General features: G+C 39.0%; 1 protein-coding gene across 3 annotated transcripts in view; it reads right to left on the bottom strand.

Annotated features, from left to right (window-relative positions):
* Nucleotides 1-26,736, bottom strand: part of Atp8a1 (ATPase phospholipid transporting 8A1) — a 255,642-nt gene that overhangs the window by 155,769 nt on the left and 73,137 nt on the right. For 2 of the 3 annotated variants that reach the window (XM_008827209.3, XM_008827208.3), the window contains exons 8-15: nt 26,238-26,307; nt 24,945-25,072; nt 20,268-20,379; nt 19,016-19,181; nt 17,163-17,290; nt 15,778-15,855; nt 14,184-14,272; nt 9,192-9,236 (exon numbers count right to left, since the gene is read on the bottom strand). In XM_008827209.3, the coding sequence (XP_008825431.1) occupies nt 9,192-9,236; nt 14,184-14,272; nt 15,778-15,855; nt 17,163-17,290; nt 19,016-19,181; nt 20,268-20,379; nt 24,945-25,072; nt 26,238-26,307 (816 nt within the window). The remainder of the gene's footprint in view (nt 1-9,191; nt 9,237-14,183; nt 14,273-15,777; nt 15,856-17,162; nt 17,291-19,015; nt 19,182-20,267; nt 20,380-24,944; nt 25,073-26,237; nt 26,308-26,736) is intronic. The other variant, XM_008827210.3, reaches the window with a different exon arrangement.

Below are 26,736 nucleotides of genomic sequence, written 5' to 3'. Positions count from 1 at the left end.
TACAATCAAACAAGATCAACAATGTTGTAGAACAAACGGAAAAACAGAGCTCAAGGGAAAGGAAACCTTACGTGACTCAGAACAGATATTCACTCTTATTTCCTAACAAGAGAAATGAAATGCAAATGTGTTAGTCTGGCAAAATCAAAGTTTGTCAACTCTGAAGTGGTGGAATCGTGGAAAAGCAGTACAGTAAAGTATGTATCATTGATACATAGGATGGAAATTAGTACACACAATTTCTAAAAAGCAGCAGAGGTTGGCAAACCTGCCGTCTCAGCACAGGGAAGGGAAAGCAGGAAGACTGCAACACAAGTGAACATTCTTTGATTTATTAACTCTAGTTCTATGAACAATTATCTTTTTACCTGGTACACAATGTTGCATGTACAAGCTTAATTTTTCTGCTGTACATTTTCAATAGCAAAATATTGTTACTGGGGAATTTGGGGTTCCTTCTCCAGGTTCATTAATGAAAGAATTTAACATAGCGTTCAGAAAAAAGCTCAAGAAAATTTTTATTAGCGTTTAAAAGACAGTGCCCATGCCCCTGCAGGAGGGGTTGTAACTTCACAAACTCAGGGTGTCTGGGAAAGCATACCCAGGCTCTGACAAGTATCTGAAAGAAGGGGGAAAAAAGAGATAAAAAGAAGAAAAAGCAAAGGTTACACTTTTCTGAATAAGGTCACAGGAAATTGGGCAGATTTCCCAGTTATATGGCTGCAGCTTGGCCGCACAGAGAGCAGGAATTTGGGGAGGAGAAATACATTATCTCATTAAGGGAATAAGCCAGGCGTGGTGGCACACACCTTCAATCCCAGCACTCAGGAGGCGGAGGCAGGTGGATCTCTGTGAGTTCAAGGCTAACCTGGTCTATATAGTAAGTTCAAGGCCAGCTGGGGCTATAGGGAGGCCCTGTCTCAAAAGGACCAAAATAAAGGGGGGGGGATAATTATTCATTTCATCTCTTTAGCATTACATAAGGCCAATCAACCTTCCCAGGGGGTGTCACTAGACAAGGTGAATTACAGGCCCAACTGGATTAACTCTTGGGGGAGGAGACAGTGATGCATGTCTCCACTCAAAAGTAGATTCCATTCTTTTGGGAAGTAGCTTTCCTTTAATGGGCCTCCAGTGCCTGTAACAATATCAGCAATAAATAAAAAGTCTACAGAGATCATGCTGAAAAACCTGCATGTATCCACATGATGGAATACTATATCAAAAGGACAGTTTGCTGTGGAATATGGAAAAGTCTCAAATGAAAAGTTGATACAAAATAGTATGTACTTTCTTTAGAAATGAGGAAAAGAAATACATATTTATTTGTAGAATAAATGAAATAGTATACCTGAAATTGATCACTTTATTTATTTTTTATTTATTATTTTTATTTTATGTGTATGCATATATTGCCTGCATGTAGGTAAGTGCACCCATGTCATGCAATGCCTGCCGAGGACAGAAGAGGCTGTTGGATCCCCTGGAACTGGAGTTACGGGCAGTTGTTAGCTGCCATGTGGGTGCTGGGATTCAAGCCCTGGTCTTCTGCAAGAACAACCAGTGCTCTTAACTGCTGAGCCATCTCTCCAGCCCCCACTTTGGTTATTTTTATCAGTAGAAACTGAGGTCTATAAGATGGGGGAGGGAGAAAAACTCTTTTTAAACCCTTTGAAGTCAGTACACGTTAATGCAGTATGAACTTAAAATTGAATATAGGAACACAATCATGTGCCCTGTACATACTTATGTATGTACACTTACGTACATACACTACACAAAAACAAAAGGCATACTCTGTACACATTTATACATCATACCTACAAAGGCAGTATGACTGTAAAGAATTTCTTTTTGGTCTTTACAAGAATTTTGTCCCCAGTTCAGTGAGAGCAGGAAGCAGGTCGGCCCTGAGCAGCAGAAAGAGAGAGTGCTGCGGGCTGAGCTTGTGTGTTTATATGCCATAAGCAAGCAGTGAAACAAACATTCAGTGAACATTGCAAATGTCCTGAGTACACAGAACTGTGATTATGTGTGATAACACACACACACACACACACACACACACACACATACATACACACATACACACACATACAAAATTTCTTTATTTGGGGCTGATGGCCTACACTAGTGCTCCATATTGCTTTTTTCTCTTTTGAGACCCTCTTGTTATGTAGCCCTGGCTTCTCTGCTATTTACTAAGAAGTCAGGGCTAGCATCAAACTCCCTGCAATCCTCCGGCCTCAGCCTCCTGAGTGCTTGGATTACAGGCATGTGCCACTGTCCCTGGCACAGTACTCACTGTAATTTAGACATAAAAATAATATCCACTCTCTGGGACTGGAGTAGTGGCTCAGCAGTTAAGAGCATGTATCGCTCTTAAAAAAGACCTGAGTTCAGTTCCCAGTACCTATGTCAGGCAGCTCACAACTGCCTTTAACTCCAGATCTGGGGACCCAACACCTCTGGTTTCCACAGGCACGTGCATTCATGTGCACATACCTACATACACATATATACACATGCACACATAATTAAAAATAAAATAAATATTTAAAAATACACAATTTTCAACATAAGTCTAAATATTTTCACATTAAAAAATTAGAATTCTTGGGGCTGGAGAGATGGTTCATCAGTGAAAAGCACTGGCTGCTTTTCCAGAAGACCCAAGTTCAATTTCCCAGCACCCACATGGTGTTTAACAACCATCCATAACTCCAGTTCCAGGGGATCTGACACCCTCTTCTGGTTCCCACAGGCTTTGCACTACATGGGTGCACTTACATACATGTAAACAAAGCACTCATACACACAATAAAAATTGACAAAATAAGAAAAATTTAAAAATAAGAATTTTGCAGGCAAGTTTTAAGCAGACAGAATTCAAGCTCTGAGCTTTATATGTATGTACCTTTAACTTGTTTTAAACCTGTTTATTTATAATATGGGTAGAGAATAAGGTGTCATCAAGGCCACTTTTCTGATTGTGAAGCAATATAGAACATAAGTGCAACTTATTGGAGACAAAAGCTCTAAGGATCATTTTTCTTCATTTAATGTAACTGAGTATGAATGTGGAGACACCATGTGGCTACCACAAAGCCACGTCAAGAAGACACCTGCATCTACGTTTGCATCCAGGTACCTGTAAGGCTGCTGCTAAGGGGACTATATATTGGCCGGGTGTGTACTGGGATGAATGTGTGCCATACCCCAGGTCAGACTGGAAGGGACTTGTGGTCTTTTCAATTTGAACTCATTACAGTCCAGAGTCAATCAGCTTTCCCAGAAAGAACTGGGTGGCAAGGTTCCTCAGGCCAAGGTATTCATGATGGGGAGGGCCAAAGGGCAGGGTGTTCCCTCGATGCTCCTCTGGGAACAGGTCAAGTGCGAGCTACTCACTCCTGAGCCTTACTTCACCTCTAGTTTCTACTGCTCCCAGGTGTTCATGCTTTGTATTCATAGCCTGTCCCTATGGCCACATGTGTTCCTGTCTCAGGTCCTTGCAGAGATGACTTTTCTTCTTGTATTTCTAGAATTATCTATCATTTAGTGAATGGCTTCATGTGTGGGGTAAGGTCTGGCTCCAAGACTTATTTGGTCTTGGGTAGGTCTTTTTGATTCTAAGATGCCAGGAACCTTCCTAGGGAATGCTGTAAGTCTGTGACTTGGACTCTCAGAGCCTCAAGCTTCTGTAGCTGTCTCTCGTAAGTAGCAGCTCTTGATGGAAACCTGGAGCATTCTGCTCCTAGCCTGTTCCCACTCATTCTCATTCCCTCTTCAGCAAGCCACTCATTGGGCCCTGAGCTTTGGCTTTCTTTAAGCCCTGTTTCCCATGGGCATTCTTTACCAGGAGAGCTGGTTTCTTGCGCCTTCCTCCTAGCATGTGTACTTCAGAGCTTGCACCACCAGGTGGCAGGTCCTCCCCTCATGCCTTTGCTTTAGCCCGGTACTCATCTTTCCACCCGCAGGACTCAGTTTTTAAGCTCAAAATAATCTCAATCCCAGGATATAATTGTATTTCTCTCTCCAAACACAATGCAATGAAATTCATTGACACGATCCCTGTCTGTCTTGGCATCTCTTCCATTTTGGAGGCCAGGTGAACCCAATCACTGACACGTGCTCCATGAGCTACTATGTGATGAACTTGATGTAAAAAGCCACCGGAACAGCACCAGTCAACCACCTGGATAAGCTCATGGCCTGCCATACAGTCACATGTAGAGGCTGGTTTCCTGATGGGTGCCAAGTCTCCTGGACAGCCTGAAGTAGATCTCCTTGTGAGCAGGAGGCAGATCTCCAAGACAAGGGGCAGAGCAGTGAACAAACCTGGCTCTGCCCGGCATCCTCTTTGACTCAGGGGCCACATCCCTTTCCTAGCCTATCCTCCTGTTGCAGTTGTAGGGGACTCTGGGCATGGGTGTCTATCAAAACATTGCTTTTTAAAAGGGTCTGCACCTCTAGCTTTTAAAGGTATTGTTGGCTCTGAATCAGAATTGCTTGTTTGGAGACTTGATTTTTAGCCATGAGTTTGTTATTCATTGTCAGGTTAAGGCCATGAATTTGAATGGATGATTAAATTCACTATTTTTTTGCTAGGCATTAGTTGATTTCGGTCAAAGTAATGAGACTCAGTTTTCTGTGTGACTAAAAGTGTTTCTGAAGGCAATTATAAAAGAGGAGCTCCAAAAACACTGTGTAAAAGGCCACACCACTAAATAAATAGCCTACCCACAGGGACTACTCAGAAGACTGACACTAATTCAGATGTGTGAGATCTCATTATTATAAGGTCAGACTTGGAAGAATGCTTCAGTGAGCCTACCTTTTGCAGCAGAATAAATAAATGCCACTCACTCCACACATAATTATAGGTTAGAACAAAAAATGACTAGAGAACAGAAACTAGCACAATCTGCCAATATAGTGACAATGCTAAAAACCACAACGACATGACTCCACAGAATACTGTAAGGCAATCCTGGAGATTGCCTTTTACCCCCTTGCCATTTACTAGGAAAAAAAATCGAAAACTTACAATGTGAAACTGTATCAAGTAGTTCAGAAAAACTAAATTAACCTGTTATGTGGAATTTGTTTGATGATGATGATGATGATGATGATGATGTTAGAAAGACACAGATGGAGTGAAACTGGCCTGGGGTACATGCTATTGAAATAACTGACAGTTTCTGGTTCTGTTTATGTTTTTAAAATTCCAAGAACAAATTATAAAAAGCGAAAAATAGCCAGGCGTGGTGGCACATGTCTTTAATCCCAGCACTTGGGAGGCAGAGGTAGGCAGATCCCTGTGAGTTCGAGGCCAGACTGGTTTACACAGCAGGTTCCAGGCCAGCTGGGGCTACAGGGAGACCCTGGGGAAAGAGAAGAGAGAGAGAGAGAGAGAGAGAGAGAGAGAGAGAGAGAGAGAGTTGGGGAGGTATATAGTTTTTGAAAATAAGCACATTTGGGGCTGGAGAGATGACTCAGTGGTTAACTCAGTGGTTAAGAGCACTGGCTGCTCTTGCAGAGGGCCTGGGTTTGGTTCCCAGCACCCACATGGTGGCTAACAACCATCCATAACTCCAGTTCCAGGGGATCTGACACCCTCTTCTGACCTCCGCCATCACTGCATGACAGGTGCACTCAATGCATGCGGGAAACAAATCATACACACAAAAAAATATATAAGAAAGAAAATAAGCAGTTTCTGATTACATAGATACCAAAAGTAAAAGATATTTTCCCACTAATCCTCAAAATATTGATACCACCAAGACAATGGTTTTTAATAGAGTCTGTGAAGCTATATATATTGATGGTTGATGTCAAAAACAAGAAAATGATGCCAATTTTGGGGTAAGTAGCTACTTGTTGGGAAGGAATTTTATTTCTGTAAACCTTTTTTTTTTTTTTTTTTTTTCCTTTCGAGACAGGGTCTCTTTGTCACCCCACCTGGCCTGGAATTCACTATGTAGACCAGCCTGGCCTTGAACTCATAGAGATCTACCTGCCTCTGCCTCCTGAGAGCTAGAATTAAAGGCATGTGCTATCATGCCTGGCCCTCTGCACACCATTCATATTAATATATTTAAGAGAACTTTAGCTAGCATTCAATCTTTAATGTTAAGAAAACATATTTGGAAGGAGGATTGCCTTTAAAACTGACTAAATATTAAGTCCATGTGGGGGTTTTGCTGTTTTGTTTTGCTCTGCTTTGTTTTTTTGAGGCAGGGTCTCCTTGAATCCCTGGTTGACTGGCACTCACTATGTAGACCAGCCTGGCCTCCAACTCACAGAGCTCTGTTTGCCTCTGCCTTCCCAAGTCCTGGGATTGAAGGCATGGCCCACCACGCCTGGTACACATAGCTTTTGCTGATATTTTTGTGCTGAGGGCCAGTTCAAGTAAAATACAGGCAGCTCACAGGTTTGCCATATGGCGTTCAGTAAACCAAGTTGCCAGATGAAGCTGTCAAGCGGCCAACGGGGAGGAGGACGCATTCAGTCTGGTTGCGAGTCCTCCAGGTTCTCTCCCTTGGAGAGCAGCAGCATGAAGACAATGTTAGACAGCTGGAGCACAGGACTCAGCCAAGATCACATCGGATCTTGGTTTCCTTGGCAACATGAAACTGATTAGACGATGTAGGGCAAATACCAAAATTTTGAAACTGTGAAGTTGTGCATAAGCTCCCATGCTGCCTTTCCTCAACTCAGTTAAATTTCAGCTGTTCTACTTACATCCATTCGTAACATTAGCAATTTAAATTTTTTTTTAAATTTATTATTTTTATTTTATGTGTATGAGTATATTGCCTGCATGTATGTGAGTGTACCTGTGTCATGCAATGCTGTGGATGTAAGAAGAGGGCTTTGGATTCCCCTGGAACTCGAGTTAAGGACAGTTCGTAGCTGCCATGTGGGTGCTGGGAATTGAACCCGGGTCCTCTGCAAGAGCAGTCAGTGCTCTTAACTGCTGAGCCATTTCTTCAGCCCTGACATTAGCAATTTTACTGAAATAAATTCATTTTGAAAAATATTCAATGAAACGCAGAAAATACAACAGTGTTGAAGTGCAAAGCTATCTTGCCCTCTGAAAGAAGCACAATTCCTTCAGACTCTAGAAGACATAATGTAACCAGCATATGCTTACAGTCAGGGCAAGCCAGGTTTAACTCTGTCTCCCATGTTGGCTGGCTGTATTCTTGGGGAAATTATTTACCAGTTTCTCTAACTCAATTTATTCAACTTTAAAATGATCATGTCATTATATAATGAGGAGGGAGAGCCACTAGAGCTGGCTTTCAAAACAGAATGCAGCTAATCTTCAAAGTGTCCCAGGGATGTAAGTGCTGCTGTTAACCACAGTATTCTAATGAGGCCACTCAGGCAGAGGGTTAAGTGACTTGGTTGAGACAAGTCTAAGACCAGGATCCGAACTTTGGTGGTCAGAATCCAAAGTTCACAGCTATGTGGACATGACCAGGACACAGCAGCTAAATCCCGTCCCTCCCCCAGCAACCTTCATCTTTGCAAGCCTATAGGTAATTAGTTTATAGATGGAAAATCCAAGTATGTAAAAATAAAGCTCTTTTGCTATGAAGGTGACAAGTCTTAATCAGTGTTTATTTTTTAAACAATATATGGAAATGCTTTTATATGTGGAAATGCTTCAATTTGTGACAAAGTTGGCATATTTTATTTTATTTGGAATCAGATTTCCCAAAAAGATGCATTATGTAAGAAAAATAATCTCAGTAAAATAACAACTGAAGTTATGAAATAACTTGTACTCAAAGTAGAATGTTTCAAATGATCTGGGTAAATAATAGATAACTTTTAACAATGTGGAGAAAAATATGATGATACTAGAAAAACTGAATTGATTCTTCAAGAAATTGTGAATGAATTCTATACTACTAAACCATGCTGAAAAATAAGAGAAGTATAGTGTCACAGACAAGCAATGAATAAAAGGACATGTAAGTTCTAGAAAAGTCTGATGGATTATTCAGATGCCACCTTCGCATAAGCCAAAAATTGTAACTACATAGTCAAAGGACTAAGTAAGGAGAAATATATACAACATTAAGTTTAAATGATCAACCAATAATCAAATGCTTTGGCACATTAAAAACATGAACAACTTAGTTGTGTATAGGTTTTAGCAAGTATGGGACTCTACACAATAATCATCAATGAGGTGTCATTTGTCACATGAATCAAAGAGCTGCCTCAATCAGCAACCCTGGTATTATGAGATATACTGAAAATTTGTATCAAATCCTCATTTTACTGAAATAAATTCCAGTTTGAAAAATATTTTTCTTACTGGACTTCAATGTACAATGGAAATATAACTTAATCACAAAATACACATAGAACCCAAATAAAGGGATAACCATCCAGAAAGTGCCAATGTTCTCTAAAGTTCCTACTAGTATGAAATACATCATAATTTCTCAAATCTTCTCTCCTGCCAAATTACAACAACTCATACAAATAACAAAATACACGAGATTACCCTACATAAAAATGTAAATAACATGGCTGAAAGGGTTTTAAAGCAAAACAAAACAGAAACTCCCCAAAGTAGTGAACTTCAACTTATAAGATGTTTATTTTTAATAAGCCTAAAATTAATTGCATTCATTTACTGCAGTTGTGGGCAACGTGTTTCTTGCACACTTGTCTCAGGCACTTAAACGTATTCACTTTACAGCCCCGAAGAGACACTGAAATAATGAACAATGTAAAAGGAAATTTCCGAGGCTTAAACTTGTTTCAACGCTGTTTCTTAGCTCACGGTGGCAGAAAGGGGGCAGCGCTGAGCTAAAAACAAAACAAAACAAAACAAAAAACTAAGTGCGCTTTAGGAGCTACGGCTGACATTTCAAGCAGTTTCCTGTCCAGGCACTCTGGAATTGATCAATACAGATTTTATTATAGGTACATAAAATAAAACTCTACAAAACCTAACCTTTCAATTTTTAGAATATGTTTATGACAGTTTTTCAGTAAAAAAAATCAAGGATACTTAATAAAGTTAAGAAATACCTTCTATAGAACACTGTCTCCCAACTTGCGAACAATGTTTTTTACAAGGGTAGTGGTGTGTCCCACAAAACAACACGACACAAACCTTTTAAAGAGATTAACAATATTAAAAGATCCACAAAGCTTACCATTCATCAGGCGAGCACCCATAATCCTCAGGTTCAGGGACATGGCTTCAAGAGGAGGGACAGAAAGAGAGGGAAAAAACAATCACAGAAAGGCTAGAAACATAAAATTATGAATAAGGGAAGTAGTGAAAGGCAGGTTTCTGAAAAGTTAAGAAAATGAACTTTTAGTTGAATCAAAGAATGGCAGTTAGTACAGTGAGTTGAACATGAGGATTTATGGTAACCGTGAAGAGTTACAGAGCTACCCAGCAAGTAGATGGCTGCCTTGCCTCTCTGCTGCCTAATTTCCTGATTTGATGCAAAGAATAATCCAAAATTTAGTTTAAATTTTGTTCTTTAAATGCATGTGGTAAAACCAATGGAAAATTAACCATATATATTTTATAACTAGAGTAAAGCACTTCAATGACACAGACATGCTAATACCTAGGACACACAACCACAGTAAGAAACTCTGTCAAATACTTTTTAGAAGGCGTTTTGGCTACTTTGTGGCAAAAACGTCTTAAAAAGACCACTAAAGTAAAAGTGAATTGTATTTATATGATTAAATGGAACCACATTTTAAAGATTAACTAATAGTAAAAATGGTTCACCTAAAGCATAATTCACTTATCAAATAATTTTTATTTTAAAAATGTTTTCATCAATATTTTATTTATTTTAATCTATTAGCTCATTTGAGTGAGGGGGAGATTAACTGATATATTTAATTTCATCCAGTCAATCATGTATTAAATCACAAGAGACGCAAAATACAGTCAGTAAATTTTTAAAAATTTCCTCTTTCTTTCACTACATATGGTAACTCAGCATTTCCCCATTGAATTAAACTTATTATACACAGGAAAAATTTAAAAGTGCACAGTTGGTTTTCGATAAACAGAATAAGCTATTGACAACTTAGGGCACTCTTTCATTCCCCAAAAGCTCACCCAACTCTTTTAACCTAGCCATGACATGGTCAGTGCCGGGCCCTAGTCTACTTCTAAAACATTAGGTTGTCTCTAGGGCAGTATCCACTCTATCAGAGCAATCACAGTAAAGACGACATTTAGCCTACTATTCTTTCTCTACCAAAGGGATTATGGGTATGTTTAAGAGGAAGGGTTAACCCAGTCTAGCTCCTTTGACACCTGGGAAAGAATTTGACCTGCTGCAACGCTTTATGAACACTGGCGGTTGTACTGTCACTGTTGATCAATTTTAAGGTCTGGGCTTCGCCCCTGGACTGTGCCAGGGGAAGGCTTAGCATTGTACCTGCTCCTAGTGTCACACCAGGACAGGAGCAAGTGCTTCCTAAAGTCATGAGGTTTAACAGCCCCAGAACTCATGGGTTAGACCTCCTCCTCCTGAGTCTGGTGCAGCCATGGCAGAATGCTCAGTGTCATCCAGAGGGTGATGAGCAGCAGATGACTTGTTTGCATGATCCTATTTGCATGAGATTCCTGTGACTGAGACTTGGCAACTCTGGTGCCTGTGAGCTATCTGGCTATTTGAACTTGGACATGTAGGTGCTGTCATACCTGCTTGGTAAGTTCTTTACTCAGTCAAATTCATCCTCAGCTCTCAGCTCAAGTGTCACTCAGGAAGCATTCACTGACCTTCCGAGTAGACTACCCCACCCAATCAGAGTCTCACACAGACTCTTGTACCACGTTATGATTTTATAGCCATCTTATAATTAATTAATATACTACATTAACCCCAGTTAGATCATGAACTTGAAGTGAGAACCATGTAAACTTTGGTTGATTATTATGCCTTTAGTACTTAACAAAGAGCCACACACAGAGGGAGGCTGATCAATTTCTGTGATGAGTTAAGTAAATGCATGGTTACGGTCAGCCATCAGATACATGTGCAGGTTATAATCTAGACCTTGGTGCTAGATTCATGAGAACTATGAGGTTTGTCCTGCTGAATCTCTTCTCAGGGTTATAGAAACAGCTGATCTCCCAGAAAACATATTTTTAAACAAAATCTGTCATGTAAAAACTATTCACATATCATAATCAAAGTAGCTAAAGTTAGTTTGCAAGAACCTTCAGTTGTTTCACTCAAAGGGAAAGATGAATGATTTGTTTTTACAGGAATTAAATGCCTGGCCCACAAAATAAAAATAAAAACAACAACAGCAAAAAGCACTATTCAGTTTACTTAATAGCTTTTTTTTTAGCCTCAGAGATAGGTAGTATAAATTAAATTGTTGACAAATACAGTGTATAAAGAAGAATCTTAGAATCTTTGCAGCATTGAAAACTCTAGCCATTGAACATAAATGTTCTTATCTACTACTGATATTCAGCTGTCAGGATAAAACTGACATCTCCACAGGATGTCATCTGTTGAAATACTTTCATAAATGTTGAACAGTGCAACTACTAGTTTGTAGTAAGTTAAATCTGTCAATGATGTCATGATTCATTTACATTTAATTACAACCAACCCATAAAAAATATCTAAGGAAAAAAAAATCTAGTAAGTTGAAGTAGAGGCACCCTCAATACAAAGCTGATCTCTATGAAATAATCATTGCTGGCAATTGAGTGTAAATCTTTGAATTTCATTATCCATCATGAATTTAAAAAGGAAAATTTTGAGGGAAAGGGTAAGTGAAATGAGAGAAAATTTATTAAAATTAAATTTGGAAGCACTGAGAGTTCAATATTCTCTTCCTATAAAACTACTGGGTACAAAGGACCAGCTAAAGATGACGCCATCAGGACACTGGAGTCCTCACCCTTCTAGCTGATAAAATGTAACAGTACTGGACTTGCTTTTGACCTTACCTAGAGCCTGAGGAAGGATTAGCTGTGAACCTCGACTTCCAGAGCCATTTGTTGGCATTCAAAGTGTGTTACTTTCTCTTGCTTTGCCATTTCTTGGAGGTGGGAGTTGGGGTAAACGCTATGATTTTTTCTGTTGGGACCACAAGTGCTTATCTGTAATAATTTCTCATATTTAACACTGTTATAGGGTAAATGGGAACCTGCTTAGGTTCCTATAGCCCAGGAGTACCCACAGGAAAGCCCACAGAAAAGTGATTGACAGTGATTACTCTCCTCCATGCATCAACTGTGTTGCCAAGTAACAGGACTGCATCCCTGGTCAGGACAAGTTACAGTTTCTCCAAATTCTTTGTATATCAACAACTTTCTGCAATGCTGACATTCCAATTGTCTACCAGGATGAGTGAGAGGGAGCTTATTCAAAACAGGGTCAGGGAGATGGGTGCTAACACAAACAGACAAACCATACATGATGCTTGGAAGCAGCCTAACAATTACCTTCACTCAGCAGGGCTTCCAAGTATTCTTGTAAACAAGATGCCACACCTAAGGAGTATCCACTTCTGTTTATACTCTTCAACTTTACAAATCAAGGGAAGGGACTTCTGTTTTTATTTCTAAACATTAGAACTCCCTATTTGGAAAAGGGCCCCAGAGATTATCTGGTTTTGTTCCTTATGTGATTTTACAGAGCTAAGACTATCTAAAAAGGAATTATCTAAGGTCACACAAGGAACCTAAGACAATGCTAGAATCCATGCCTTCTATGCGCACTTCATTGTTAAGAAATGCTCTTGTCCCAGAGGACATTCACTTCATTGATAACATAATTGGCATGATGGCAATATTTTGCTCAAACTCATCCTGTCCTCTCTGTTTGCAATGGCATCACCAATAGAAGGGAAAAGAGCTCTGCTCCTACACCTATGGCCTGTGGGTAGAGACTCTTCCGAGGCTATGGAAAACCTAGCAAGAAAAGCCCTTCTTGTCTCTGGGACACTGTGAGAAGCATATGTAAGCGCAAGAGGCCAAAAAGCATGGTGACAGTTCTACAGCTCCAGGAAAATTACGGGAGGATGGAGGAGATCTATTTTGTCTGAGAACTGGGAGTCTTCAGATAATGAGGAAAAAAGCAAACTGGAAACCTATGTGTGCTTCTTCAATCAACAGCCTCTCTTTACACTGTGAAAAAGCCATTCCATCAGCTGTATACATAGGCTGAAGTCATTCTGAGTCACAGTCTCTTACCCCAAAAAACAAGCATATTTCTGTGACCCTGTACATAGGAACAGAAGTTTTAGACTCTTTCATTAAATGGGTACACAATTATGTGATTTTAACCAAAATCAAAATTTAGTTTAAGTTTTTCAAAATTCAGCATTGCTTTCATGCTGACTTACGGCTGAGAGATGAAAGAAAAGAGTGAACACTATCTAGAAAACCCAAAGGAGAGCCTCTATTTGTATGGTTGAGGTCGATACTCAGTAGCCTCATTTGAAAATAAGGATAGTTACAAAATTTGCTGACAGGCCAATGCACTCCACCAGAAGGGTGCTTCATCTTTAAGATCATTGTATTTAAAAGAAATTCTGATTTTAATCTTCTTAAATTGTTTTATAAAGTGTTTCAATGAGAGGAGTGTTTGAATGGTCTAGGCAAGCATACAGAGAAATGAGAAATAAGTTAAACAGGCATCACACAAGCATAATCTAAGGGACATTAACACTTCTTGACCAGATTTAATATGTTCAAGTCCCTACATCCTTCCCATCACTAGACTTTTAGATTGCTTGTGACTGCAAAGAGGAGATGTGAAGATAAAACAAGAGTAACTGTCAAAGCAATGACAGTATTTTAGCTTAAAGACAGACCAAGGCCTCACGGCATCTTCTTCCCACATCCACACGGAGCCCTGACTTCATGGCAGTGCAAAGGGCAATGATGTACCTTAGACGAACCTTCCCCAACCGTAAACACTGAGAAAATACTGGTCAGCCTCCACCTCACACTATCCCCAATGGAAACAATACAGGACTGTAAAATATATACTATGTATATTCTTCCTGAAGTGAAAAGAGCCACTTTCTAGATTAAAAACAAAACCCAAACAGTCTTCTCCTAAGAGTTTCCAAATGTGCCAAACTGATGGCATTAATTAAAGTACATTTCATATTCTAAGTAAAGGGGAAAAGAACCTCACCCATAGGCAACTCCTGCTACGGTGCACTTCTTAAACTGCATCACATTGCATGTCAGAGTACCAGTTTTGTCCGAAAATATGTATTTAACCTAAAAACAAGATTGAGATTCTCATTAATATTTCAGTTTTTGAAATGTCTGTTCTGGGGATTGAACCCAGGACTTTATGCATATTAGGAAAGTGCTCAACCCAGGAGCTACATCTACTCTTCTTGAACTTTTTACAGAGGGAAGAAAATACTTAAATTGCACTTTAAAAAATCAACTTGTTATACCCTAGGGATGTAATGACCACTACTAAGTACTTTTTACACATTCGTTAAGGAACACATTCAGCCTTATTAGTATTTTAGCAATAAATTATTTCATATATGGGTATAAACATGTATTAGAAAAATTACAGTCATAAAAAATCTGCTTTAGTATGGTCTGAATTCTTTTTTTTTTTGGTCTTTTCAAGACAGGGTCTTCTTGTAGCCCTAGCTGGCTTGGAACTCACTATCTAGACCAGGCTGGCCTTGATCTCACAGAGATTTGCTGCCTCTGTCTCCCAAGTGCTGGGATTAAAGTCTTAGGCCACCATGGTTTGAATTCTTAAAGAAAATGTCTCTGAACTGGGTGTGGTGGTACATGCCTTTAATATCAGCACTCTAAAGGGAGAAGTAGGTAGAGCTCCTTGAGACTCAGGCCAGCTGGGGTTTCAGAAAAACCCTGTCTAAACAAACAAACCAAAAACCAAACAAACAAACAAAACACAAAACAAAAGGTGTCTCTGCTGTTACCAAACACTTAGTGCTAAGACACCAATCAACATGTTTCAATACAACAAGCAATTATAGAATTGGCAATAGTTTGTGCAATTAGCTTTATACAACATCTAAATTGGTAAGAACAGCATAATTTTGTCCTAAATGCAACTGAATTGCATGAGTTGAAAAGCAGCAATGGTATGAGGAAATAAAAATCTTTTTAAGCTAGTATATATAAATGGATTACAAATATACATACACAGGCATGTGTCACTTAAGGATCCTTCAGTTAATGAAGAATTGCAGATATACTGATCCCACAAGACTACACTGCCTAGTGATGTCAGTCATCAGAGCCTAGCAGTGCAATTTATGAGGTTTACATAATGACAAGATCACCTAACAGTGCATTGCCCTCAGAACACATCCCTGTTGTTAAGTGATGCATGGCTGTGTATGTTAATGAGGTATGAGTTATAAACCTAAATTTCCTATTTGACTAGACACACACAACCTGAATGTTTCTTTCTAGATGAAAGTTATGAACCATTCTATTACTATTCTTACAACTCAAAAACAGCCAATATTTTACAAACTAACCAGACTCTCAACTATGAGACATGCCAGGCTCATGCAGTTTCTTACTTTAAAAACAAAACTTGCTTTAGTGCTTGAAAGCTCCATTTATTACAGTGAACATTATTAATCATGTACAAAGAAATGTATTTATGTTTATTATTCAAACAATGGAAAATCAGGAGCTCTTACTTTATCTGAAGTCACTACTTGAGGCAGAAATGGTACAAAATCTCACTCTGGTTCAACCTGTATTATTAAAGACTTTACCTGGCCAAGTTCTTCATTTAGATTCGATGTTCGAGCCATAGCAGCAGTGTCTGTGGGTTCATAGTGCATGTCAAGATCCTACAGATAAAAAGGGGAAATCACTGAATTCAATTGCAAATAGGGGATCGGGTGAAGTTGTAAAAGAAATCAATTAGTTTTCTCATGTTTTCATAAGTCACTGTTTGACTGCTGAGCTATATGGAATCACTTTAGTTTCTTGCTATTGCTATAGATTTCATATGATTTTCCTGAAAAGTATTCAATATGGAACATCACATTTCAGTTACAACAGGATAGTATGGTAGTGAGAGCTTGACTGTGGAGTCAGATCATCTATGTTTACCTCTTCTATTTTCTTTTTAATTTTATTTTGTGTATGCATGCATTGCCTGCATGTAGGTAAGTGCACCCGTGTCGTGCGATGCCTGCAGAGGTCAGAAGAGGCTGTCGGATCCCCTGGGACTGGAGTTACGGACAGTTGTTAGCTGCCATGTGAGTGCTGGGATTTGAACCTGGGTCTTCTGCAAGAACAACAGTGTTCTTAACCACTGAGCCATCTCTCCAGCCCCTGTTCTATTTCCAGTAAAGGTGTCCTACTGTAAGGATTAAGTTATGCAATACAAGGAAGTTATCCCTAGAGTGCAAAGGTAGCTGGTTAATGACGTTAGCTAGAAAGGAACAGCTAAATGCTGTTCACATAATTAGATATTCAGACTATTGGAAAGGTTATCTAAGAGGCCACATCTGGTTGCACTTTCTAGGCTGTTTCTTTAACTGCTTATACCTGAAAGCCAAACAAATGCACCTCTTGAACATCGAACAAAAAAGCATAGTTTTGCACTTATTTGAACTTTCCTTGCACTCAGTAATCATGAAGTCTGACAACATTATCCAACAAAATTAATGTTTTCTTATTGTAGAATATTTTACCAACATGTTTGGACCGTAGTTTACAGATTTTCACAATGAGAAGGCCCAAATCTCAAAACTGGTATTTCTTATACCTGTATTCGGAACTGGTCAATATCACTTTTGCACTAGGCTCTGAGTTTACAAGTCATGTATGAAGATAGACATTAGCTAAGTTAGTCATGTTTAGAGAAGAGCAAAGAGTGACTATTTTGTGTCCCAAAATAGGTTTCCTGAACTAGAGACCAATTTTTCTCAGGATGTATGGTTTATAAATTTGCCTTATTCTGAGGAGAGAGACTTTGTTAAAATCATATTAGGCTCAAAACACCATCATAGAGTCAATAAATGCAAGGTGTAATTAAGACTCCCTTTTTTTCCTTCTGACGGATCAAAAGACCCTATCATAAGCAAACAAACAAAAAAGACAAAATACATAGTTAGGAAGATCACACATAAGATTAATTCATATTTACCCAATTTATGAAGTATGCCTGGGTAAACTTCACCACTTCTAATGTAACCAACAAGCTGATAGGAATGAGATTGTTGAAAAGGATAATGAAAGTCAAGAAGTTCAGGCCAAAATTATTAGCACCGCCATCTGTTGGGGGAGGTGGGAAGAATACAATTCACAGTTTCATATCTGCAATGACAAAAATTTAACACGACACCAATTTTCTCTAATACATTGCACATCTTGATAAACTGAGGAAGACTTTGCTGATAATACATCCCGATTCTCATACGTTCTTCAATACATACCTTCTTTAATGTGGAACTGCAGTAGAGATGCCCCCCGACCCCCAATCTGGGGTTCCACATCAGCGGAGCCAACCATGTAGACTGAAAATATTCTGGAAGAAAACTGTGACTATTCTGAACATGTGCAGACTTATATCAAGTAATCTAGATATTATTTAAAGTATGTGGGAGAATATACATAGGTTATATGCAGATACTATGCCATTTAAATTAAGAAGTTTGGGCATCAACCTGTGTGTTATGGTAGTCTCATGGTATCCTGAAAACAATTCCAAATGGATACAGAGGGACACCTAACTGTGCTTGCATTCAGTATGCTGTTAATTCTACTAAGAGCTCCACAGTGGTACTAAAAAGTGAAAGAATCACCGGTATTGCAAATTGTGTTCCAATCACAAAATTCAGAGATACCAGGAATAGGGTCGAGGGTTTGTAAGCATAAAATTTCAATGGAATAGAATCACTTGTATGTGACTTCTTAACAAGCGTTTTCAAACTAAAGCATGCTTCAGAATCAAACAAAGCAATAGCAATGAGAACAGGTCAAGCTGTATATGAACTGTATTTATTATTTATTTCCTTATCTATTTATTTATTTATTTTCACTATGGAGGGTCAGGGCCTTGTAAATATTAGACAAGTGCTACCAATTGAGCTACATCCTTAGCTCCATGGGCATTATTCATTTGTAGGCAATTAGTTCATCTAAGTAAATCAACTTCTCCTCAAGAGAAATAAAACAGGTAAGCCAAATATGCTGTAAATAATATAGAGAAACAAATTGATCACTGCAACAACATTTTTCTATGCTGAAATAAATCAATGACTATAAAAACTTGGAATAGCTGCAAAGTTAAATGAATATAGTAAAAACCAGCTTTGAAATCTGTTCTGGCTATAAGATTGTACTATAATTTGTTTTCACACTTTGGGAGAATTAAGTATTTACTGGCTAAGTAGTCATCAAACAGAAACGCAAATTCTCTTCCTGAAAATACCCAGGAGGGATGCATTGCAATAATAGCAGCAAGGGGATGCATTGCTATGATAACAGCAAGAGGATACAGGCTCTAGACAGAAACAATTTATACCATTCTCTCTGAGACAAGATGAGCATTAACATTAGACTCTACTACTGAGTTCAAATGAAGGTACATTGAGTCCAAACATTTTTAAAGCATTTAAACTATGTTTTGGGAATATATACACTTATAATTTCTTCTACACATACTCTACTTTCATGAATTTAACTGCTGTGTTTAATGCATTTTTAAAGGATAGCTTTTATTTTTATATATTATGTTGATGGATATTTTTACTGAACATTCTATAGTACTCTGAAATGGAAGTATGTTTTTTAAGGATTTTGAAGCTTAGAGATCCTAACATTTTACTTGCTTTTACTGGAACTCTATTGAAAAGTGAAGACAACCAGTTATCTTAACCACAGGTTTTCTTTTTAGAAACGATGGGAAATTCCACAAATTCAATTAAGATCAATTGTGAAACAAACACACATTTAAATGAAAGCAAAAAAGAAACACGTCAGCACATTACTGCTTACAGTGTAGATTGAGGTACCAGTCTCTTCCTGAATGCCTTCGATTCCAAATGGCTGAACCCACAGAGCAGATGAGAGACATGGCAATTAAGATACAGAATAAAATCAGAATTTGTACATTTGTAATCCGTTCCACATTGGAGAGTTTGAGTGGTGGACTTGTAGAATTCTGTAAGAAATAAATAAATACAAACCAAAAAAAAAGCATAATTAGCATTGTGTACTTAGTATCTGATAAAGATGACAAAGTCATAACTCAATGCCTGGACATCTACTTAGTGTCTCTGCTCAGAAAAGAGACAGAAAAAAGTCCCAAAGACCCTCAAACATCTTAAAATTCTAATTTATGAAGGCAACGTTTACAGGCTGTCTGGTGGTCTTTATCAGTTGTTTACTGAACAAACACAGCAACAGTTCAAGTAGCGCCAGCTATAACAAATGAGAGAGAAACTGGGTGTGGCAGAGGCAGGAGGATTGTGAGCAAGCCCGAGCTACGGAGAACAAGGAAGGTTTCTCTGTTGTATGTGGTGGTTCAAATATCTATGATAGATTTGTGGTAACATCTATCATCTCAGGACAGAAAATGAAATCTTCCATAATCATATAAAATGAAGATTTACAGAATTTATAGCATGTCCAGGAGAAGAAACATTTCCAACAGTCCCACTTGCCTGCTGCTAGCATCTTCATGCCTGGATGATATTCAGAGGCATTGGCCCTTGGAATAGAACTCCATTTAGTATTTCAAAGTGCATTTCCCACACCAATCACACTACTGAACACAGATTACATTATAATGTAGAGCTGCAGCACACAGATGTATATAAACACCAGGAGGAAAGCTGGTGGTAAAAACAGCCATGAAAACATGGCTGTGGAAAAAATAAATAACATTTAAAATTTGATCACTATATTAAAATAAAATCATGAGACAAATATTTTAATGCAGAGCACTGTCTTTAACTGACTACTAGTAGTTGGAAAGGCTGCCATGGTTCAACATACAACATCATTGAGCATTCATGCATGTGGTGATCTCTGGGGAAACTTTCCAATATTCCTATGTGCAGTCAGCTCTTCTTGAAGGGAGTAAATTTCAAGGCTTCACTCCCTGAGTGACTTTGGATGTGTAGTATGGGACTAAGGAATCTCTGATATTTGGTCTGTTCTGTTTGGGACTACTGCACCAAGAGCCATGAATAATACAATTCTAAAAGGCTTAGTTCCAAAGGGTTTCATAGATAAGAATTCTTACCTGCATCAGCTTGGTGTCATGCCCCGTGTAGACAACGATGCCATGGACCCACTGAGTATTTCTTAACTGAGCACCTCGAAGAAGAATCTGGTCTGCTCCCAGAGGAACAGTGCTAGGACAGAGTATGTTGACATTAGAAATGTCTTTTTCCGAAATGCTCAAGAAATGCACAGCCACTGCAGAGTTCTCAAAGCTCTCACTGTTAAAATAGCCTTTCTTACATTCGCTTTATTGTCGGAAAAGAAATAATTTTCTCACCAAAAAGAATGATTTTCAAATATAACCGTTGGGAGAAGTTAAGTTGTTCCTTAATACCATACTGACCATTTCCTTTAACTTCACCCCTGCTACAGACTGCATGTATTTCCCAGATATTCCTATACTGAACTCCAATCCCATGCACCCTCATGATGAGACACCAGAGAGCTTGCATTGGCATGTAAACAGACACAGAGAGGACATCTTTGCCAGACAAAAAGATGGCCCCCATCAAAATCCAACTATGTTGGACCCTGCTCCCTGATTGGCATTCCCAAGAATAGTGAGAAACATTAATTTCTATTGATAAAAATCAACCATTTAAGGTCTACTATAATGGCAACCTGAACAAACCAAGACACTAACTCAAATAGCAGGCTATGTTTGGGAATGTAGAAGTGAATCCTCAAATCTATGAAATTTCCTGAGTTAATAAGTTCATTTGAGTTTCTTAAAACTTCCTATGTGGTGGGGCTACGAGATCTATCCCTATCCTCCCAATACACACACATGCACACACACACACACACACACACACACACACACACAGCATGTGCAAACATATACATATACACACATTCCACTTAAGTTACAAACAACTCTGCATATAAAAAGGGTTAAAAAACCTACAATTTAAGAGGAACACATAGCACTATTTGTTTTCTGGCATAACCATCCTTTTTTGCAGAGACAAGTCTCTGAACCTAAAACCTTATAACATTGTTTCATGGGGTTAGAATTATCTGTGTTCCAAGAATTGCACTTCAAAGCTATTCATTTCCTAGAATTTAAATCACATTTTCATGAAGAAGGTTCAAGTTGGGGCCTCTGTTCTTGTAAGGCTTCACTCTGGTAGGTTCCTGGGTGATATAGACTCAAACATAGACTTTAGGATACAACACTATCACAGATAGATTGAGTTTCTTGATGGAAATATAAGATATAAAACCAAATAGCTCAGAAATTTACATTAATCAAGTTTTTCATTTAATAAGAAAGCAAAACAAGAAAGTCAAATGTAAAGAAAAATGGACTTAAAAACTTTCTAGGAAAAGAAGAAAACAATTTCTTAGGGAAGCGTACAGGGAACACAGAACTTGTCTACCAGTGAAGGTCAAGTGAGACAGAAGCCTTCACTTCTGGTGGGCTTCTGTTGTCCAGTCAGCTTCAAAGGCCAGAGATAGATTGGGCATTGGACCTTCTTTAAGGAAATAAGCTGTCCTGGCTCAGGTGAAATCAATCCAGAAGATGGGTTAGAACTGCCCTGGATGAATCCTCACGGAAGAGTGCATTGCAATGTACAGAAAGGGCAAAAATAACTGTAACTCCCATTCCTTATGTACAGAAGCTACCTTCAGGACCCATCACGATGGGGATGAATCTTCAATTCTGTGAGCACTTATAAAATGCCCAAGGACAGGGTATTTTATATGAAAAAAGTTTATTTTGGCTCAGCTTGGACACACTGGGGACTGAACCTATAGTATGTGAACCTTCAAGGGACAAGACCATATCTAAATCACAGAAGAACCCTATTGTATATATATCTAGATCTGGGGTACACTTCAGGATTGGGAAGGGCCTTTGGGTTCCACAAAGTTCTTGAGAAGTTGCTGGAATTTGCTCCAGGACCTATGTGTGCCCACCGCTCCTCCCTTATTACAACTGCAGCACCTTCTTCACACCCCATGGCTCACACCCTGTCTGCTCCCCTTACAGTACCTGCCTCACTCATTCTCTATCTCCACCTTTCATATAAAATTAACTATAACAATGTTTCTCAAATCTTGGTAGCATCATACAAAGTTTACTTCATGGCCCAGATTTTTCTGACATCAGTTTAGTGGAGAGCTGGTAAGAAATGGAAGCTGGCCAGTTAAAAATGTCAGCCTTAAGAAATGCTGCTTGTATAATTGGCCAAATCCATCATTAGTCTATAACCATATGTTCAAGGAAAGACCACTCTGCAAAATTTAGAATAGCAATTACCTCAAAGATTATAGGAAAGCTTTTGGTGGATCTGAATTCATATAAGGGTGGCAGTTCAGGTATATTTCACATACCATTTATTGACTTATTTAATTTTTAAAGAATTTACTCTAATGCAGTTATAAAACAGTGAGATCAATGACAATGTCCCCCAGGCTGGCTGAACCAATGTGCTTCTAGCTGATGTTTAATTGCCACTGGAAATGTCTGGTAGGTAAGTTATACTATGTAGAGGGTGCAGGGGAAGAAGTGGTGGTGGCGGAGAGGACAGAAAAGAGAGGTGGGGCAGAAAATATCTCACTTGTCTTGCCAGGTTCTGCTTTGCAACAAAACCCCTTAAAAAAGGAGCCTATATTGTTACAGTCATCTCTTTCCCTTTGCTGTGCCTGGCACATGTCATCAGGTTCTACCTGCTCTAGTCAAGCGCCATGATCTCCACTTGCTAAAACCAACTGTGAATGTTCAGCCTCCTTGCACCAGATCACCAGTGACAGCTGACGCCACTTAATCCCTCCCTCTCTACTTCGGCAGTTTCTTCACCCTCTTGGTGTTCTAACCCACAGACTTGGTCTCTGGTCTCTGCTCCTCTCTCAGTCTCTCAATGTCGGACAGTCTTTGGACAGTCATTGAGTCTTTTCAATTTTTCTGTCTATACCCTTTCAATCTCAGTGATTTTGTCCAGCCCCAAGCATTTAAATATCTGTGCAAACTACTCCTAAAGTTATCCCAAAGTTCAGATATACATTCAACTGCCTCTTGGGTACCATAAACTCATTAAGTTCAAAACATAAGTGATGATCTTTCCCTTTCATAACCCACCCACAGATACCAAGTTTACTCAGAATACACCTCACAACAGGTTATAAAACCTATGCGATCCAGCCTATTATTATCTATTGGTGTCCCCTCTGCTCCTCTCTTCTCTGATGACACCATTCTGACCACAGTTATTCACACTATTCTTCCTTCCATATTCTGCTCCTTGCAGACATTTGGGTGATTAAGTTCCTCACCACCTCCCCCCTACTGCTCCAGTGACACCCACTGTCTAAAGGAGGCTGACTTCAACCAGGCTAAGTGAGTCCCTCCCAAATTATCTCTTTTTCTATGCTATTTTTCTCAAAGATTTTATTGCTTTTGAAAAAAAGAATAAACATGGTCAAATTTTCTTATTACTTTATTGTTTGCCCTTCTCTTACTTTACTAAAGAAAGTAAGCTCACAAGACGCTATAGTCAAAATTTCTGTGTCCCTTCAATATTTAGATATTGAAACTTAATCTTTAATACAGTATTTTGCATAGGATGTTGGTTTCTTGGGTGGGATTGATTAGGGCTTGAAAGTTCTGCCCTCATGGGGCTGAGGAGAGAGCTCAGTCAGTAAAGTGCCTGCTGAGCAAAGATGAGAACCTAGTTCAATTCCCAGAACCCACATTAAAAAAAGCCCAGTGTGGTGGTGTGAGCTTGTTATTCCAATGCCTCAGAGGGAGAGAAAGGAGATAGGAAGATCCCTGGGGCTCAATGGCCAGCCATCCTAGCCTACTCAGTGAGCTCAGACTAATGCAAGACATTGTCTTTGGAACAACACTGAGGTTGCTCCACTACCAGGAATGGTTCCTCACCAGACGCCAGATTTGGTGCCTGGATCTGGGACTTACCAGCCTCTCAGAAATGTGAGCAATGGATTTCTGTTGTTCATAAAAATTTCAATTTAAGGTATTTTGTTAAAATGGCCTGAATGAATGAAGACTCAAAGGTAGGGATAGTTTTCTGCTTGTTCGCTGTGGCTTCTGCAATATTCGTAAATGGTCTTGGCTACTAGGTACATAATAAATTCTGGCTGAATGAATGAAAGAAGAGATCAAGATGTACTGTATGAAATGTGCAAAAATTCAATAAAAAATTAGAAGAAGAGAAGTGGTCTGGTAGGAAAGACTAAAGGAGAGAAAGACAGGAAGCAGATAACAGAAAAATGTGGCTACAGGTGACAACGTGGCCTAGAAAAGACCACATAGAGTTACCCAGAGGAGACAAAAATATCCAGTATAATAAAACTACTGAGGTGCAGCCTACATTCCTCGAGGCATTTATAAATCACAGGAAAGAACCATGGTAATGGGCATTGGCTATGTAGGCACATGGTAAGAATTTGGTCAAAGAATAAGCCACAGGCTATTTACCAACCAAAGAATGCTCCAGAAGCCTAGAATATCCCTGAAAGTATCCAACTACCAGATTTGGCAGGAAAGTCTTTGGTTTCAGCCCATGAATATGTTACAATTTGCATTCTTACAAAAGGATATGGGATGGAATCTAGACACACTCAAAGCAAAGGTTCTGAATATTCACACTTAGAGCAGAGGAACACCCATGTGCACAGACGTAGAAGGCACTCAGCGACACACATGGTACAGTGAGTGCGTTTTACATACCCATGTCCATCAAGCCGTATATTCCCAACAAAATCATAGAGATGCCGGTTTGGACTTTCACATTCAATTCTGCCAGAAATTCTCATCAAACTGTCAATGTCTTTGATATCTGAGGTTGCTGGTAAGCCCTGTTCAAACATTTTCAAATAAAAAGATTATTTTAAATAAAAATTGTCAGGGTAGGGTGTTCATCCAGGTCTTAAAGTTAAGGAATCCCACTACTGTATAAGTAATTACCTCTCCTTACACAATATTCTGTCAAATCATAATTTGGGGCAACTTTCTCTTCCAACTTGAGCACAGACATTTGCATATAAGGATACAATTTTTGGGAGAGTTCTAAAGTACCCAAAGCACTATTTGCTTCCAAAAGTAAAAGTAACACGTCCTATTTCTGTCTGTTGAACCTGAAGAAGGGGATGAAACATGGGTATGGTCTGTGTGCACACAGGGTGTAGTTCTGTCCTCCCGCCCTCCATACCTCCTTCCTGTTCTTGGTTTTCCCCTGAGAAGAAAAACTTCAAAACAGTTTTTCATTGTCACTCAAAGTGGCAGGCACTGGGTACATCCCTCTACCTGAGACTTCTGAGCCCAGTTCCCTCATGATGATCCACTTTCACCGCCATCCAAACTTCCCACCTAGGATCGTCATCATTCACCAAGAAGAAAAGGATATGCATTTTTTTCCCTGTCTTTTTGAGACAGGGTTTCCCTGTAGCCCCAGCTGACCTGGAATTTGCTATGTAGATCAGTGTGGCCTCCATCTCACAGAGATCCACCTGCCTCTGCCTCCAGAGTGTTAGAATTAAAGGTGTATGTCACCCGCCCCCAGCAAGGATACACAGTTTTGAAACTCCCTTTTAAAACCTTGAAAATAAAAATGTTACAGTTGTTCTCTGCTAAAGACATTATGAAAAGTAACTATAGAGATATCAAGGAATTTAAATCCTTAAGATAAAAGAATTTCAGAATTGCAATGGAAATTTCAATTTTTTAGTATGGCAAACTGATATTAATTGGGGACAGGAAAAACAAATATGCTAACATGTCAAATCACTTAGAACTACAACTTCTACTATTATTATTATAATCATCATCATCATCTAAATATCAGCTCTTAGGAGTAATTAAAATAGCATAAATAGTAAATCTGAGTCCCACAATACTTAAATACCAGTTCATGAAACATTTTCACAGGGGTTCAATGAGAAAACAGTTGTAGTTGGACAGAATTACTTTCAGACAGTAAGAAAAGAGAGTAAATAGTGATTACAAGCCCATATTAGAACTTACTTGTCTAATTTTCAAGTTTGTTTCACCATCTAAATTGGATGTCTCAATGTAGCACATTGCCTGGGGCTCACTGTTGTTCAGAATTGAAAACACAAAGATTTAGTGGGAGAAATATAAAGGAGCACAGTAACAGCAACTTATTTAAGTGCTCAGACTCACCAAAGCCATGTATTCTAGACAGCTATAGCCACCCAGCTTCTCAGTGACTTTCATTCTTAGAGCAAGATGCAGTGAGTCAGAGCTCATGCGTGACCCTCTAATCAGCCTTCCAGCCAGGAGGACCCAAAAGCCATTTCCTGACAACACTTAGTAATGGTCTTAACATAATGAGTAGATTTGTCACATTATTTTTAAACTGCTTATTCATATAGACACAACGCAGACTATTTCTGAAATGTAAAGCAGTTTTGTGTCCAGATTTATCTTCAGCTTAGAAATATCAAGTCAGATTTTATGCTCATGGCCCACATGTAAATTGGTGTGCAAAACTGTTGATTAG

This window comes from Nannospalax galili, unplaced genomic scaffold (assembly GCF_000622305.1).
Source record: "Nannospalax galili isolate Female #2095 unplaced genomic scaffold, S.galili_v1.0 scaffold772, whole genome shotgun sequence".
Classification (NCBI taxonomy): Eukaryota; Metazoa; Chordata; class Mammalia; order Rodentia; family Spalacidae; genus Nannospalax; species Nannospalax galili.
This window is presented reverse-complemented; position numbering and strand designations above follow the sequence as displayed.